Source organism: Zeus faber (assembly GCF_960531495.2).
Source record: "Zeus faber genome assembly, chromosome: 11".
NCBI lineage: Eukaryota > Metazoa > Chordata > Actinopteri > Zeiformes > Zeidae > Zeus > Zeus faber.
Window position 1 is genome coordinate 8300744 of NC_137205.1, and position 16290 is coordinate 8317033.

Sequence of the window (16290 nt, forward strand, 5' to 3'; positions counted from 1 at the left end):
TTGATCTACTTTATTATCTACCACTACTTTTAATTCCATTTTGTATCTTTTTTTTTTTCTTCTCAGACTGTCACTGTAAGCGACTCGTACGTGCAAATGGACCTGGCTGAATTAAGTCATTCTGATTAAATATTTTCTGTTGTGTGGGAGCCATCAGGCGCAGGCTTGTTCAGCCATTAGTAAAAACATACTGTGGGTATAGTTTTTGACACTGTATAGGAAAAACAGACTATTTGTTTAATGAAAAACGAACTAATCATCATAAGGGAAATAAGGCACCTACTTAATACCGATTAAATTCTTTGTTATTGAGGTAAAAACTATATTTATTCTATTTCTGTGTGTTTTTTGACAACTTCTGGATGATTAATTAAACTCATACCGGGTAATTTTGACCCGGTAACATTTTTGATTTTGCGGACACTTGAACATAACAGGAGGGTTTAAAGGGCAAATTGACCTGCACAGTAGGTTTTTTTTTATATTATCTAAAAAGGATATTTACATATCCAGTTCATGAGCCCAAACTGTCCGTTTCTACTATCTATCGCATTATGTCGGATTTTATAACCTAAATATCATGACAGCTTCCACTTTTACCATCAATCAGTTTTCTCAAGCACTTCCAAAACTTTTAGGAATTAAACACATTGACAAACTGTGCTAAAAAGACATCATCCATTTCACAGAAGTGTGTTTTGTGTTAAATATCAGAATAAATATCTTAAAGGGGACCTATTATGCTTTTTTTATTTACACCTGTTCATATAGGTCACTGAGGTCCCCAGAAGTTTTTTGTTGAAAAAGCGGCTCAGATTATGCACTCCAGCCAATGCCTCTATAACAGTGATCCAAAACGGGCTGTTTCAGTTTGTGCAGCTTTAGTTGTAAATGAGCAGCCAAGCTCCTAGTTCTGAGCCAATGGGGTTTTGAGCTTTCGCCGGGCTCCGTTTTATTTACTCGATCTCACCTTATCAGTCCACCAAAATCAGTTTCTGAACAAATTTTAGGTGAGAAATAAGCAATCCAGTTGCTGAATCTTCACTCATTAGATCTACAAGACCACATATTCATTGCTGTACCCCAAGCTTGTGGGACTCTTGGACGGGGGAATATTTTGTTTCATTTAAACGTCGGAAAATAAAATACAAACATCTACAATAAACGCACTATTTTTACTGATTTTATTTGGAGAAACGCACAGCGGATCGGATGGAGATGACCATATAAAGAAACCTGCGACGAGCTGACGTCGGCTCGTGCAGAGTAGGAAAAACCTTTGAAAACCCAAGTGTTCAGAGCGTCAAGCCTGAGCATTTTGCTCACAGCGATTTGCCACGTCTAATATGAACATCCGACATTGTTACATTATATATGACAGAAAATCGGGCAAAGCATGGTACCCTTTGAATGGATCACCCCGAAGCCAGTGAAAGACAGACGAGTCATCTTTATTTGGGCATAAGTCTTACAAAGTACAAAAAGAAAAAGAGGCATTATACTAACAACAGTCTGATTCAAGTAAGAAAAAAAGTCATTTAGATGCACAAGTAGAAGAGGTTTAACATCTGAATGAGGGTCCGGTTCACTGGTGAAGTTACACATTGTAGAGGTATTTTTTCTGGTATGTGTTCTGAGTGGTTGAAAAATAGCCTTTAAATGGAGATTCTGCTGATTAAATACTGATCCCGGATAAGATACGTTGACATTTATTTAACCCTAGGAATAGAATGTACACAGAGGCAAATTAAAAAAGGGTAATTTTAAAATGCATCAAGGCATGGAAACCATGCACACTGGTCTCTGGAAGTCATGGGCCAATTTCCCATCTTTTTTTTGGGGGGGGGAGGGTATCACACTATCAAATACAGTGTTGGTCTAGAATGACTTCTGAAATGTTGGGGGTGAATCTGTTGTTAAAGACGATTCAAATAACACCACAGGTCTGTGTGTGTGTGGGGGGGGGGGGTCCAGAAGACACATTAAAAAAAACAAACAAAACTTTTTAAAAAAGACAGCCGAGCTCGACACTCTTTTCCAAAAAACTATTTGTTTTACTGAAAATAATGTATGAAGTCATTTCTACTGAGTTTTAAAACAGAATGAGGTCCTCGATACTACGCTAAAACCAGCAGGGGCGCAGAGTCACGCGACCACCGGGACAGAACCTGATTTGTCGCTGGCGCGATAGGAAGCTAGTGAGCATATTACAGTTGGTGGAGGAACTTCACCGTCTTTGGCGACATTCTAACACCTACACATGAGTCATGCTCTTGGAGGGGAATTGAATGGGGGAGGAACCTGATCGAAACCACCGCTCGGTTGGTTCAGCACCATATCCCCCGCTGCCGCCATGTTTAAGTTAAAGAGAGACTACTAGAGAAGGGAACAGTGTGGTAGGGAGGACGCGGGAAGGTGTAGGTTTTTAGCTGCCGCCACCAGGGGGCGCCAACGGTGGCAGAGGAGCGGGAGGCGGGGCCGGTTCTTCGGAGGTAGAGGGAGGGAGGGGCTGGGGCACCGAGGGAGAGGCTTGGGCCGGTGGGTTGGGCTCGTGGTCTGCAGGGGTGGGTGCCGCAGCAGGGGCTCGGTCAGGGGAGGGGGGCGCTGCACTGCTCAGGCTGCTGCTGCTGCTCTCCTCGCTGTTGGTGGCGGCCGTGGTGGCGCCGGTCTCTCTGGAGGCGTCAGGAGGGGGGCTGACCTTGTCCCCGCTGGGAGCCGAGAGCTCGGGGGCCGGGACGGGAGGAGGCTGTGGGTCGGACGACGACTCGGCGGGGGGCGCCTCATCTGTAAGAAAAGAGAAGGTTAGGGTCTACAGCAGATCTTTTTGTTTCAGGTATTTATAATTAGATATTCATATGTAAAACTGCATCACTTTCTTCGATGAAATAATATTTATATATAAAATTGCTTCTATCTGTGTACTATGTAGTATTTGGTCTCACCGCCTCATGTTATGTCGACAGTCTCATTAAAGGCAAGGCCAATGCCGATATCAAAAGCCAAGTATCTCATGGTATTTTACCACATGTGACTTCAAGGACAGTTGTATCTACTTTGACAGTTGGATCCAGATTGTCATCCCCAGGTCTTCTTATTTTGTTGTTTTCTATTGCCAACTGAATGCATTCATTTATTTCTGTAACTTGGGCAATTTCTTTTTAAATGGCTGTGATAGGGAACATTTATTTGCTAGCTGTACATCAATCCATATTCATTAGTGTGTTCCCACCTGTCTCCATGGGCGTGTCCTTGTCTTCTTCATTGGTACCAGAGACGGCGGTGACAGAGGGAGCAGAGCTGGTGCTGCTCTGCTCGTGGCTGTTGCTGACGGCAGCTTTGTTGGTCTCATCCTCCTCCTCTTGCTGCTGCTTCTGTTGTTCCTGTGCCTGCTGCGCGGCCTTCTCAGCCTGCTCTGCCGCTTCGCGCTCCCTCTCCTCTGCACGGCGCCGAGCCGCCTCCTCGGCGGCGGCCATCTCAGCCGCCAGCTTCTCCATGTCCACCTCCACCTTCTGGCTGCACAGCTGGAGGCGGGGAACAAAGATGGTCATCTGTTGGTTTCCATGGATGCACACCTGGTCTGTAGCCAGAACTGCTGTCATCAGGGTTGGAGTAAATACATTCATCAAATTCTAACTTTATTTTCACCATTTTTAAATAACTTCCTGATACTTAGAAGACTAGGAACAAAAAATCGAATTAACGCATTTTATTCTTAAACAAGTTGCATATTAGTGTGTATGTTTTAAACAAGGTCTTGTTTAACTTCAGGAATCATAAGTCTCTGAAGCTGCTTTCACACATGCACTGCAACCCTGAGATTATCCGGCCATTACCCGGAGAAGCTGTCAACCAGCACCCTAGTACAAAGTCTGCGCAATTTCCAATTGAGCGGTATGTGTGAACAGAGCAGGTAATTGTCCAGAGCATTCACAGTGAGCAAGTGGGCGTGTTGATGGCGTTTCTATTATGCGCCAGTTATTCATCTTTGTGTGGATCTTCATGCACGGAGTGTAGCTGCTTCTTACTCCATTCTGCTGTCTTTATTATTACTTTCCACTCTTTTGTTTATATTACGTCCAAATACATGAACACCAAAAAAGATAAGTCGGTAGCCTCGTCCACCGTCTTGGGTGTGCTGCAGTGTCATTGCGTCACGTCCTGCCTCCTGCACGCTCTACCCAGGCTCCACTCCTCGTTAAAACCAAACAGAGTATTTCCAGGTCGTGTGAACACGTCTGACACAGACAATCTCCGGTTGTGTGCTGCATGCGAGAAAGGGCAACTCCGGACAAAGTCTGGACCTGATTATCAGGACAATGTCACGAGTGCATGTGTGAAAGCAGCTCAAGATGGATTTCTCCCCCACAGTAAACACTGAGGAGTCGAGCTATCTCAGAGCCAGGTCTCTAGAAGGATCCGTGCTGCATACCCGTTTCAGTTCTGTGTTGAACGAGTCTGTGGTCTCCAGGAAGCGCCTCTTCTTGTCCTGGTGTCGGTCCTCGATCTGGAGCAGCTCCGCCTCCAACTTCCTCTGAAACGCACAAAACCAATATGCAGTCTTTGTATCAATACACTGAAAAAAAAAATAACCATAATATTATTTCATATTATCACATCAATAAATAATTGATTGAAAAAAAAAATTAAAAACAATATTATAGGACATATGTTATGCAAAATAACAATAAATACATTAGAGCCGATATTGGGAAAATTACAATATACAATACATCTCATCAACTGGCCACCCTACTGAAAAAGTGGCCACCCCCTTTTCGCACAGGCATTGCCGAGGCCATACCTGGTGAACCATGAGGGACTGGACCTGCCTCTTGAGGACCTGCATGCGTGCCGTGGTGACCACCGAGCGAACGTCAGGCACCACGATCTCGCTGAGGATGTCGCTGATGAGCCGGTGGTTCCTCTGGAAGCGGGCAGCCGCCGTGTGCTTCACCGAGAATCCGTCATCGTAGTCTGCAGGCACAAGAGAGAGCGGACGAAATTAGGTTAGAGAAGACTTTATAAATCCCCAGACGGGGATTTAGATGTTAGAGCAGCAAAAATAATAACAATAAAAATAGAATTACGGCACCACCAACCAGTCACGTGGCAATTTACACTTGACCCTGGACCACCAAATTCTAATCAGTTCACCTTGAGTCCAAGTGGACGTTCGTGACATATTTGAAGAAATTCCCCTATCTCGTTTCTGAGATATAGAGTTCATGAGAATGGGATGGACGGACAGACGTACAACCCGAAAATATAATGCCTCCGGACACGGCTGTCACTGGCACGGAGGCATAAAAAACAGTGCAGTCGATAAAAGAGAAACCAATGAGATAAGAAATAACACAAAAAGGAAAACTATATATTGTGGCCTGTGCTGACTCACCATCGGGGTCCTCGGCGGGCTGGATGCTCATGTAGGGCTCCCCCTTGTCCAGGCGGCTCTGTCTCTGCCGGCTCTCCTCCTCCAGCGCCGCCTCAGCGCGGTTCTTAGCATTGACGTAGGCCAGGTAGGCTGGGGAGTTGTGGTAGGCCTTCAGGGAGTCGTTGTACTCGATCTGATGGTGGGAGGGAGAAATGTTAGAAAAGGGGCCTAAAGAAAGAAATAAAGGATTTCAATATCCATGTGGTGGTGGTCAGTCACACATGTCTTGGGTCTACATAATTGGGCCCAGTATCAGGGTGGCTGTATGCCTGTTGCTCGTCAGAGCGATCAATGAGCAACAGGTAAATCACCCATCCCCACAGACACAATAGAGGAGAGCCTCTGTCATGACATGTCTCCATCTGCCCCAGGCTTGTTACATCTTGCCTCTCTCCAATAAACTGGTGTTTGCATCATCTCTGCCTGTGTCTGTGTCAGAGCCCAACTGCCACAATCGGATTAATAATATAGTTATAGTTCTTGTGTATCTTCTGTCAGTGGTATAGCATGATGAAATTTAGACATTCTACATTTTAGATTAAATATCTCTCAAGTGTCCACTGTGATCAGGGTTCATTCTGTCATTACAAAGGGAAATTTTCAAGGACTTCACGCAAAACAAAGTATATTTTCAATCTTTATTAATTAATTATTAATTAATTAACATACCAATATTAGTTTGTATATATTTGATCTATTATATATCTAATCGTCATCTACTATTATAATTGTCTTTTTATAAACATGCAGGATTAAATTTACATTTCCCTGGCATCAGCTGTGTCATTTCCAGCATTAAGACCATTCACGTTCGTGCTCTTAGCAGAGAATACAGCTACTACAAGAGAAAATTCTGGAAAAATGTTAAATCGCGATTTCAATGACAAAATCAGGGGGGCAGTAGCTCAGGAGGTAGCGCAGGTAGTTTTGGACAAAAGCATTTGATATTCCCCCTGGGTTTTATATTACACCATCATTTAGCACAGGTTTTCAATTTTCACGTTTTCTTCAGGGACTTTTCACCACCTCAGCACAAAAGGGGCTACTATCAAGGTATTTCGGTACTTACAATTTCGGAGGACAAAATTCAAGCACCTCAAGGACCCATTGAGTGTGGTCCCAACTCACCTTCTCGGCCTCGTACTCATTCAGGTAGTCCTGCTTCTCCTCGTCAGTGAGGTCACGCCACATTCCGCCGATGATCTTCCCGATCTCCCACAGCTTCAGGTCAGGGTTGGACGCCTTCACCTGGTCCCACACCTTACGCACAAATATATGGGTGAGCACAGGACTAGTGCAGGGGCTTGTAAACAACTGAATGTTATGTAGAGGTGGAGGAGGTAATAAAGTTAAGGCTTTCCTGCCATAGAAAGATCCCTTTGAAAGATGACCAAATAAAAACTCAACGAAAGCCCATTTAGTCTTGAGAAATTCTTTGGGGGGGAAAAAAAAAAAAAAAAAAAAATTCCCTCTTCCCTTGAGATATTATTAAAATGCTGCCTTTTCGTTTCCAAGAGGCAGGTTTTATTTTTTCTTTAAGCACCTGGCATGAAAACCTTAAGAGTATTTGTATGTAAGAGACAGCGCAGAAGTACAAAGAGGTCTGACAGAAGTATGGAAAGTACAGCCACACACAGCCACACACAGCCACACACAGCCACACACAGCCACACACAGCCACACACAGCCACACACAGCCACACACAGCCACACACAGCCACACACAGCCACACAGCCTTGGAATCTAGCGATCCCAGACACTGGCAAAGGGGCGAGATGATGATGATGATGGGTGGTGGGGGTGGCAGAGTCTGTGTCTCCGCAGCTTTTGTGGTCTCCCGGCGTCCGGCCACTCCCCTGCCCGCCGCCCGGGGCTGGCAGCGGCGGGGCACGGCCTCCGTTGGGTTCGGGGAGGGGGAGGGGAGGTTGTATGGAGGCCCGACAAGCAGTAAAAGCAGACACCGTGGATGGGTGTCTTACCTTCCTGCTTACCTTCCGGCTGTACCGCATGTAAGGCATCAGGGGCTTGTCTGGAGGCTTGGGGGGCTTTGGCACCGTGATGCCCGAGGAGTTCTGCAAAGAAAGAGAGAGAGCAAGGGAGGGAGGGGGGGCACACAGACAGACAAGAAAAGGAGAGAAAGGAGGAAAGATAGAAGAAGGGAGAGGAAAAAAAAGATTGAAGGGGGTTAGAGGAGGTGGACAGGGGGGTGGGGTCAGTTAGTTGGATGGAGGCATAGAGGGAAATGGACAAGGGTTTGACAAGGAACATGGGATTGGGGTTAGATAAATATTGAAAAAACCAAAACACACATTAACAACACGGCCCATAGCCCACATTGCACTGACGATTTGAATACATTGTATCATGCAGCCATACAATGTTTTAGTGGGACGTAGGCCAAAGCCAAGCCAGTGCCAACTACTATCAATATTCATTCATGTAGCGTAGGGCTGTGCAATGTGACGATATACATCCTAAGACCTAGAATATGTCGTACTGCTTTACGAAATATTTACATTCATTTGGAGTCACAATGCTTTACGTTATCATCATGTGGGAGCGAATGTAAACAAACATGGAGGAACGTGGCACTTCGGGAAAATACTCAAGGACCAATCGCAGAGCATGGAGTGAAGAAAAAAAACAAAAGAAAAAACCCACCGTCCTCGGTTTACTTCTTTTAAACTGCCTTGATGAAAAACGGCTATGTTTTGTCGCTAAACATCAAATCGTGTTTGATATCTCAAATTGCATGGCACCATTCATGAATTATTACTTTGTGTACTACTTCGTCGACTGCTGCCACGACAACATAAGGTGAAGGTAACTACCGGGCCGAACCAAATAAATTTTTTCCAAGATTTTTTAACATGTCATCATATCAATAATAACATGTCTTGTTTAGTTCAAGGATTCAGAGACAGCCCCGACAAGCGCCTTCTCATGCTGCGCCACGTTGCAAATACGCTTTATCATGTTTTGTTTTGTTTTTAATATATGAACTATTAACTAATTGAACATACATAAAATTTGCTATATTGTGATATACTGTATATCATTATTAAGATATGAAATTACCTATATCGGGAGAGAAGATTTTAGCCATATCACGCAGCCTTACTGTAGTGTTTAGGTACACTATGCAAAAAAAAAAACAAAAAAACCTAACTGTGATCTTCATGGTCATATGATCAAACAGCCGGGCAAAACAAGGTGGTTCATGTCATGCACGGAGCGGAACAAACTGCAAAAAAAACACTGGAATGATATTCAAGCAGCGGGTGGGGGTTGGTGACTCTTTCAGGGAAGTGTAATGGGGGACAATGAATGAGCTTGTTTATCGATACAAATATTGTGATCACTGGGGGATCCATTACCCTTTTAAATTTCAATAGAACAGAAAATACCTAGAAACATTTAGTGCTGCTACAAATCTTGCCAATCACCACTGTGTACTTGTACAGTACAATTTCTCACATCTTCAAGTTCAATAGCCCTTAGAAGTGACGTAAAACATGTTCAGTTCCCCCAATAATGCTGCAGACTAGAAACTTAGTGCCAACATAACCTCATTGTCTACGATCTCCCAGTGAGTATCTTAATGTTGACATTCTGTCCCAACTACTTGACATGTTTAGTCATCATCTAATTGATATATTGTTTAAAAAAAAAAAAAGGGGGGGGGGGGGGGGCAAATATAACTTTGCTTTCCATTTATTCTGTAAAACACTTTAGAAAGGAACTTTAGCCCGTGGTCTTAAAGGAAAACAACATTTAAGATGTCCAATGTTTGAATAAAATCTTAAAATACATACAATATTCAAACAATTCTCATTCGCCCCCAATAACTGAATTTGATTTCAATAACTAAATAGTATCATGTTAGATTTTTCACGTTTCAAATTTGGTGAATTTCTGTCTACCAGGTTTTCAGCTACACCTTTGTGGCATTTGTGGCGCCCCCTACTGGTCGGGCACAAAATGCTTTGGCAGACCTATTCCCAAACACGGACTGACGATATCTTCCAAGATTTATGATGATTGGATACATGGTAAATGAGTTCTGGTCAGTTTTTTGCTATACCCTGCCCTTTGCAACATTTTTTGGGTTGATGGCGACCTTGTTTTTGGACCGATCTTGCTCATTTATAATAGAAATGTGTACATCAGCTATGCTGTATACCAAATGTGGTATTGATAGTCAAAATCAAAAAAGTAGATGTCACTTTACTGTTTTTCACATAATGCAAATCGGGGAAAAAAAAAGAAAGAAAGAAAGAAAAAAACAACAACATCATGGTGAACGGTGGTTATTGTCCAAGAGGCATTTTTTCTACAGCACTTGGCCTAGACTTGTGTGTCAAATTTCAATCCAATCAGAGTCCAGTGTGAGGGATGTGGCTTTTCCAGAATTGTGCTTTTGGGCATTAATTACAGTGCCACCATCTGGCAGATTCATGTTTCTTGGGAAGCATTTGCAAATAAATTCCAGTTATTGGGTCAAGTTTCATGTTTTTAGCTTATTCAAGCTCACGGCAATTTGAGACGCGGTTAGAGTGATCAAAGAATAATAAACCGGCAGGAAAAGAATGCGGTTCTGCCCCTTCATGGGTTTGAACCCTTATTAAGCGAGTTACAGTCGGTTTTGCAGAGAAGTTTCACTGCAACGCCGCATCGAGATTTGTGGAATTATTACTTTAAAAAGTAACAGTGGCAGTAAAATTGTATTTTACTAAGATGGTTAAATTTTTCAATTAATCACATGCGTGCTGAACCATGGGGGGGCAACTATGTTCCATTACACCACTACTACTGAACCTGTTAGATTCCTTCTGGCAACAGCACCTGCTTCTTAAACAAACTGTTTAGCCAAGACAAGATCCCCCCCAATACCATAGGTTTTTCTTCCTATCAACACTAGCCCACCTCCCCACCCCCCCAAAACAGTCCAAGCCCTTCCAGTTCAGTGCATTACCCTGCTGGAGCCTCCGGAGCTCCCTCCCAGTCGGAGATTGTTGTAGGCCAGATGGCTGTAAGGGTTGTAGCCCACAAACCCCGGGGTGGAAGGCATTTGCTGATGGAAGACAAATGAGACAAAACACGAATGAGAAATGGCTTACAAACAAGAGGAGCGAAGAGGGAGAAACGTGAAGAGAAATCAAATCATATGAAAAACAAAGGAAACGTGACAATTGTTTCGGGTTTTTTGGGGGGCGGGGGCGCTTGTTTGTAATGATTTCCATAAATGTTGTGCAAGGTGAACCAAAGCAGTTCAGTCGGCCGATGCCATTTGACGTTCAGGACGAGCTCTCAGAGGGAATGTTGCAGGTAAAATGGAGCAGAACAGTTTGGGGGGAGGACGGGGATCACATGTTTTCAAATGAGTATTCTGCTACCCAGCCCAAGGCAGAGCATCAAGGACTGATTTACTAATTTCTGTACAAAACAAATCTTGCTCTCTTTGAAACACAAGTGTATCTGTAATAAAAGTTGAGGGTCTCATGAGAGCTGACAGTAGATGTTCCCATTGTCAGCATGTTCAGAGACAGAATACAGCACTCCTAGGGCTCCCCAGTTCTAAGAGTAGACGGTATTTTAGAGGCAGAGTATACTTACTGTTGTGGGGGCGGGGGGAGGGGGAGGGGCATAGGATGGTCGCTCTGTGCAGCAAAAAACAAACAAACAAACCCATTTAGAATAGGCAGATACCACTCTGAAATTATAAGAATATACGGTCCTGGTGTCTCCAAATGGCAATTTCAAGTGTCGGGTACATCTGTCTGAACATACAGCATGTACGTGAATTGCCAGAGAAGAACAGAATCTCTTAAAAGGAGTTTGGGGAAAAACACATTAATTTCACAGATAACCACTTTTACTTCTAAAATGTAACGATACATTTAAAATAAAATACAGATGAAAGCATTATTGCATTCATACAGGGATTAAACATGCTTTACAAAAAGTGGTATTCAAGGATACGTTGTCAATAATAAACTTTGCGAAAAAAGCACAATGTAAGCATCTCTATCACAAGATATTCTGTTAATGTCCCAATGGCTTCCTATTTGCAGTTAACTGTGCTTAAAGCAGGAAAACAAACTGAGTGTTGCAATCATACGAAATCCATACAGAATCCATTTCTAAGAATGCAAACACTTAAGTACATTTAAATCATGTTCAGGCAAACTGATATGTACCTTTTTGAGATTAAACATTGTAGATTGGGTTGATATGAGGTCGTTCAATATTTGGAAAACTGACGAGCTATCACGATTCTTACATAATCGCTATAATTTGAGCAGAAAACGATCCTGTTGTCAAACCGTTCAGATTCCACAAACATATGTTTCGACCAAAACGTCAACGGGAAACGTGGGAAGAACGCTGCAATAAATAGAACGTGCAGTGGCGTCGTGTCCACCGACCAAATATTTTGGTTCCAACCTCCACTGCCAATGCAGCAATGGCTCGTCTGCAGTTAGTAGAAATGTATGAATTCCAAGTTTGGTTCAATGCCACGAGAATAGTGGCATAAAATGAACAAAGACACAATTTAATTGTTAATCGCGAATATTTGTATAGAGATGAATCGTCAATTAAATAGAACCAAAATCTCGCCATTGTAACCTTTATCGTTAGGACCTGGTAGAAAAGCCAAACACAACTCTGACTCTTGGTTCAAAACTAAACATAACGTTTCTGGGTAAATCCACTTATATTTGTGATTATAAAGCAAAGAAGCATGCACGTTTACTTACTTGACATATTTGCGGTGGGAGCGGGGGTTCAACCTAGATTCAACATTACAGTTAAGGCTCTGGAAAAAAAGGCGAGACAACCAAATGTAGTTGAGACCAATTTGAATGGGGAAAACAGGTTAAAATACCAAAGAAAATATCACAATATCGAGGTTTTCTGCAAAAAGAATAAACCAACTAAATCAGATTCATACCAAATGAATGGTTAGCCGGTGGGGCCTGCTAGCCACAAGCTAACACAAAGGATCACACATGGAGAAATAGCTTTGGTTTGGTAAATTACGAGGTTACTTCGTACCAAACCCGAACGCGCAGACCGGGTGGACCACATTTAATTCGTGTAATACGAATCAAAAGGCCAAATATGAGGGAGGAACTGGTTCAAATATTAAAAAAGCACTCACTCCGCACTCCTTTGTTCCGCGACACACACGGACGCGCTTGTCTGCACTGCACACAGTTCTTCCGGGTTGCCAGGTCCTCCTTCGCACAAAATCCTCCATTGTCCCCGCGCCGGTCGAAATGATAGAAAACTCACAATTAACTTATACTCGTAAAATCTGCCTTGTCAGTGTGTATTCATGTACGCCCTACACTTTACTCATGCGAACATATGACCGTATTCTGTATATTTTATATATTTGACCATTCTCGTTTTGCATTTTTCGGCGCCTTGTGTATATTCGGCATTTTTTTTTAATTTTTGACTTTATTTACTTCTAATTTTCTTTTTATTTTATTATTGTATTCATATTTTTCTCCGATTGTTAAGCTTTCTGTAATGCTAATCGTCTTTAGATACGCATCAATAATCACCGCGACAAGTACATGTGAGTACGTGTAGTACATGTAAATGTCATTCTGATTCGGATTCGGATAACGATGATTATATGACCAACAATTTCTATTTATCGCACGGCCGGCAGTCGGGGTTATCCGAAGATTTGGCAACCCGTTTTAATTCTGCAGTTGGATCTGCCTGTTTCGAACTTTTAACTCTCAGGTCATAAGTGATACTTATTTTTCACAAACAAACCATTGAGAAGCAGAGGAATGCAATATATACTAATTGATTAGAATATGTTTAAATTATCTGTTATAAGAATTGTATATGTCAATGTTTTGATGTACTTTTCACATGAACTTTTGTACAAGTTATGTGTACTCTGCTTTTCTTATAATGGCTAAACAGAGTTCATGTCTTTTTTCAGACATGAACTCTGTTTAGCTCTTTGGATCACTGAAATCAATCTCAGACACCTGTGATAATGAGTTTGCCAGGTGAGCCCAATTAAAGGAAAACTACTTAAGAAGGACGTTCCACATTATTAAGCAGGCCACAGGGTTCAAGCAATATGGGAAAGAAAACGGATCTCTCTGCTGCTGAAAAGTGTCAAAAAGTGCAATGCCTTGGACAAGGTATGAAAACATTAGATATTTCACAAAAACTGAAGCGTGAACATCATACTGTGACGAGATTTGTGGCTGATTCAGAGCACAGACGGGTTCGTGCAGATAAAAGCATATTGAGGAAGGTTTCTGCCAGACAAATTCATGGGATGAAGAGAGCAGCTGCTAAAATGCCATTACAAAGCAGCAAACAGGTATTTGAAGCTGCTGGTGCCTCTGGAGTCCCGCGACCCTCAAGGTGTAGGATCCTCCAGAGGCTTGCAGTTGTGCATAAACCTACTATTGGGCCACCCCTAACCAATGCTCACAAGCAGAAACGGTTGCAGTGGGTCCAGAAATTCATGAAGACTAATTTTCAAACAGTCTTGTTTACCGATGAGTGCGGTGTGACCCTGGATGGTGCCAATGGATGGAGTAGTGGATGGCCACCATGTCCCAACAAGGCTGCGATGTCAGCAAGGAGGTGGGGGAGTCATACTTCGGGCCGGAATCATGGGGAGAGAGCTGGTAGGCCCCTTTAGGGTCCCTGAAGGTGTAAAAATGACCGCAAAGTAGACAGATGTAGAGTTTCTGACTGACCACTTTCTTCCATGAACCGTGCCTTCCATAGCAAAATCATCTTCATACATGACAATGCACCACCTCATGCTGCAAAGAATACCTCTGTGTCCTTAGCTGCTATGGGCATAAAAGGAGAGAAACTTATGGTGTTGCCCCCATCCTCCCCTGACCTCAACCCTATTGAGAACCTTTGGAGCATCCTCAAGCAAAAGATCTGAGGGTGGGAGGCAGTTTGCATCAAAACAGCAGCTCTGGAAGGCTATTCTGACATCCTGCAAAGAAATTCAAGCAGAAACTCTCCAAAAACTCACAAGTTCAATGGATGCAAGAATTGTGACGGTGATCTCAAAGAAGGGTCCTATCTTAACATGTAACTTGGCCTGTTAAGTTGTTTTTGATTGAAATTGCTTTTGATTTCAGTAAATATGACCTCCTACTGCTGCAAATTCAACAAATCACCATTTTTAGTCCTTTACAACCTAGACAATTTTTTGAAACTCTGTTGTGCATAATAATTTGCAACAGTGCATTGAGTTATTTTTGAAAAACTTATCATTGGGAGGCTTGTTCAATAACATCAAATTATACCCTAACGTTTGATGACTTGAAAATTATACTGACTGTCATTTGCATCGACTATTTAGGAAAATCTGAAAAATATCATTTGCCTAATTTGGAACGCTGTGTGTGTATATACTGTATTTATAGTTGTCAAACTACATTATAATAAGCCTAAATAACATTTCAGATTTCATATAGAAACCTCTTCTATACTTGTCAAAACAGGAAAAGGGCCGATTTTACTGTATTTTTGCCACCTAGTCTGCAACATGGGACTCTTCTCTCATGATTTTTCCCCACGTCCGTCCAACGTAGATCTTCTGCAGGATATATTGAGCCTTTCGAATGAATAAATATGGAGTAACTATAAAGTATTTAGACTCTGAGATAAGACACGGGTTGAAAGGGAGGGGCTATTATTAAACTGCCTGAATGTTAATGCTATTTTACATTAAAATCATATTTTAGTTAAAGTGGTGAATAACACTGATTTTATTTTTGTTCAAGCACTCATTGTTATTCTTCCACAACTACTTAAGAAAAATTAATCTCCTTGGTATGTTGTTTAAATTGCCATTCTCCCCATTGCTAATATATAAACAGGCACAATCGAGTTTAATCAATGCATCCTAGGGGCAGCTCACGCATCCGCAGACATTCTCGAGACACCACGCTGTCTCACTCACTGAGAGACAGCCACAGTCTGATATGGCCTGTGTATTATTTTAAAGCTGCGTGATGAGAAGTTTAAGGAAATGACAGCTGATGTAAACAAACTCCGACTTCTGTGACTTACATTACACCGTTTACGTCTACCTACGGTAGCCAAGACGTGACCAAAAGGGGCAGGGTCTTTCCGTACAAATGAAGAGCGGTGCAGGAATGAGTCCCAATGCAGAAACATTAAGTAAAAGCTTTCATTTTGAAGTAGATCCTTGTGCATTTTGTTTGACAGAGACTACAACTATTGAGGTGTTTTGGTTTTTTTCTTGTTCGGTAACATTGTAGTTTTGCCAGGATCTTTACAGCTGGCTTAAAATCGGAACTGGCAGCCCTGCATTCGATTTATTATTCCACCAAGGAAGGTATCGGATATGCTAAACATAATTGTCATTATGGGTACATTTCATATACATAAATGCAGATGGAAAAACAAACCATTACATTTAGCAGACGCTTTTATCCAAAGCTACTTGCAATTGTTCAAACACCGACGGACGCAGCCATCAGGAGCAATTAGGGGTTAAGTGTCTTGCTCAGGGACACTACAGCATGCTAGCAGGAGGAGCCTGGGACCCTCTTTCACTTGTTTTAAAAATGAATGTAGAAACGATTTATCATCCCAAAAGATATTATCCAAGAATAATCTGTCTAAATGAATGCATTTTGAGTTAATCCTTGCTGCTCAAATTCTTTAAGTTTACACTTTGTTTTATTGTTATTGTCAACGCCCCCAGGTGTTTCAATCTTTCCCTGCTTTTCTACCTTTTATGCTACAGTGTGTGTGCACATTGTATGTACATATATAAACAAACTATATCATAATTAGGACATGTATGTGT

General features: G+C 42.3%; 1 protein-coding gene across 2 annotated transcripts; it reads right to left on the bottom strand.

The window, feature by feature from the left end:
* Positions 1-1304: 1304 nt before the first annotated feature.
* Positions 1305-12656, bottom strand: smarce1 (SWI/SNF related BAF chromatin remodeling complex subunit E1). 2 transcript variants are annotated; one of them, XM_080009957.1, is made up of 11 exons: positions 12601-12656; positions 12197-12255; positions 11052-11095; positions 10411-10509; positions 7427-7507; positions 6563-6694; positions 5396-5567; positions 4802-4974; positions 4430-4531; positions 3230-3521; positions 1305-2784 (listed from the first exon to the last, which is right to left on the bottom strand). In XM_080009957.1, the coding sequence occupies exons 2-11, from the start codon at positions 12201-12203 to the stop codon at positions 2426-2428; spliced, it is 1461 nt and encodes a 486-aa protein (XP_079866083.1). In that variant the 5' UTR covers positions 12204-12255; positions 12601-12656; the 3' UTR covers positions 1305-2425. The 2 variants fall into 2 exon arrangements, with proteins under 2 accessions (XP_079866083.1, XP_079866082.1); XM_080009956.1 differs by having other exon boundaries at positions 7415-7507.
* Positions 12657-16290: the final 3634 nt, after the last annotated feature.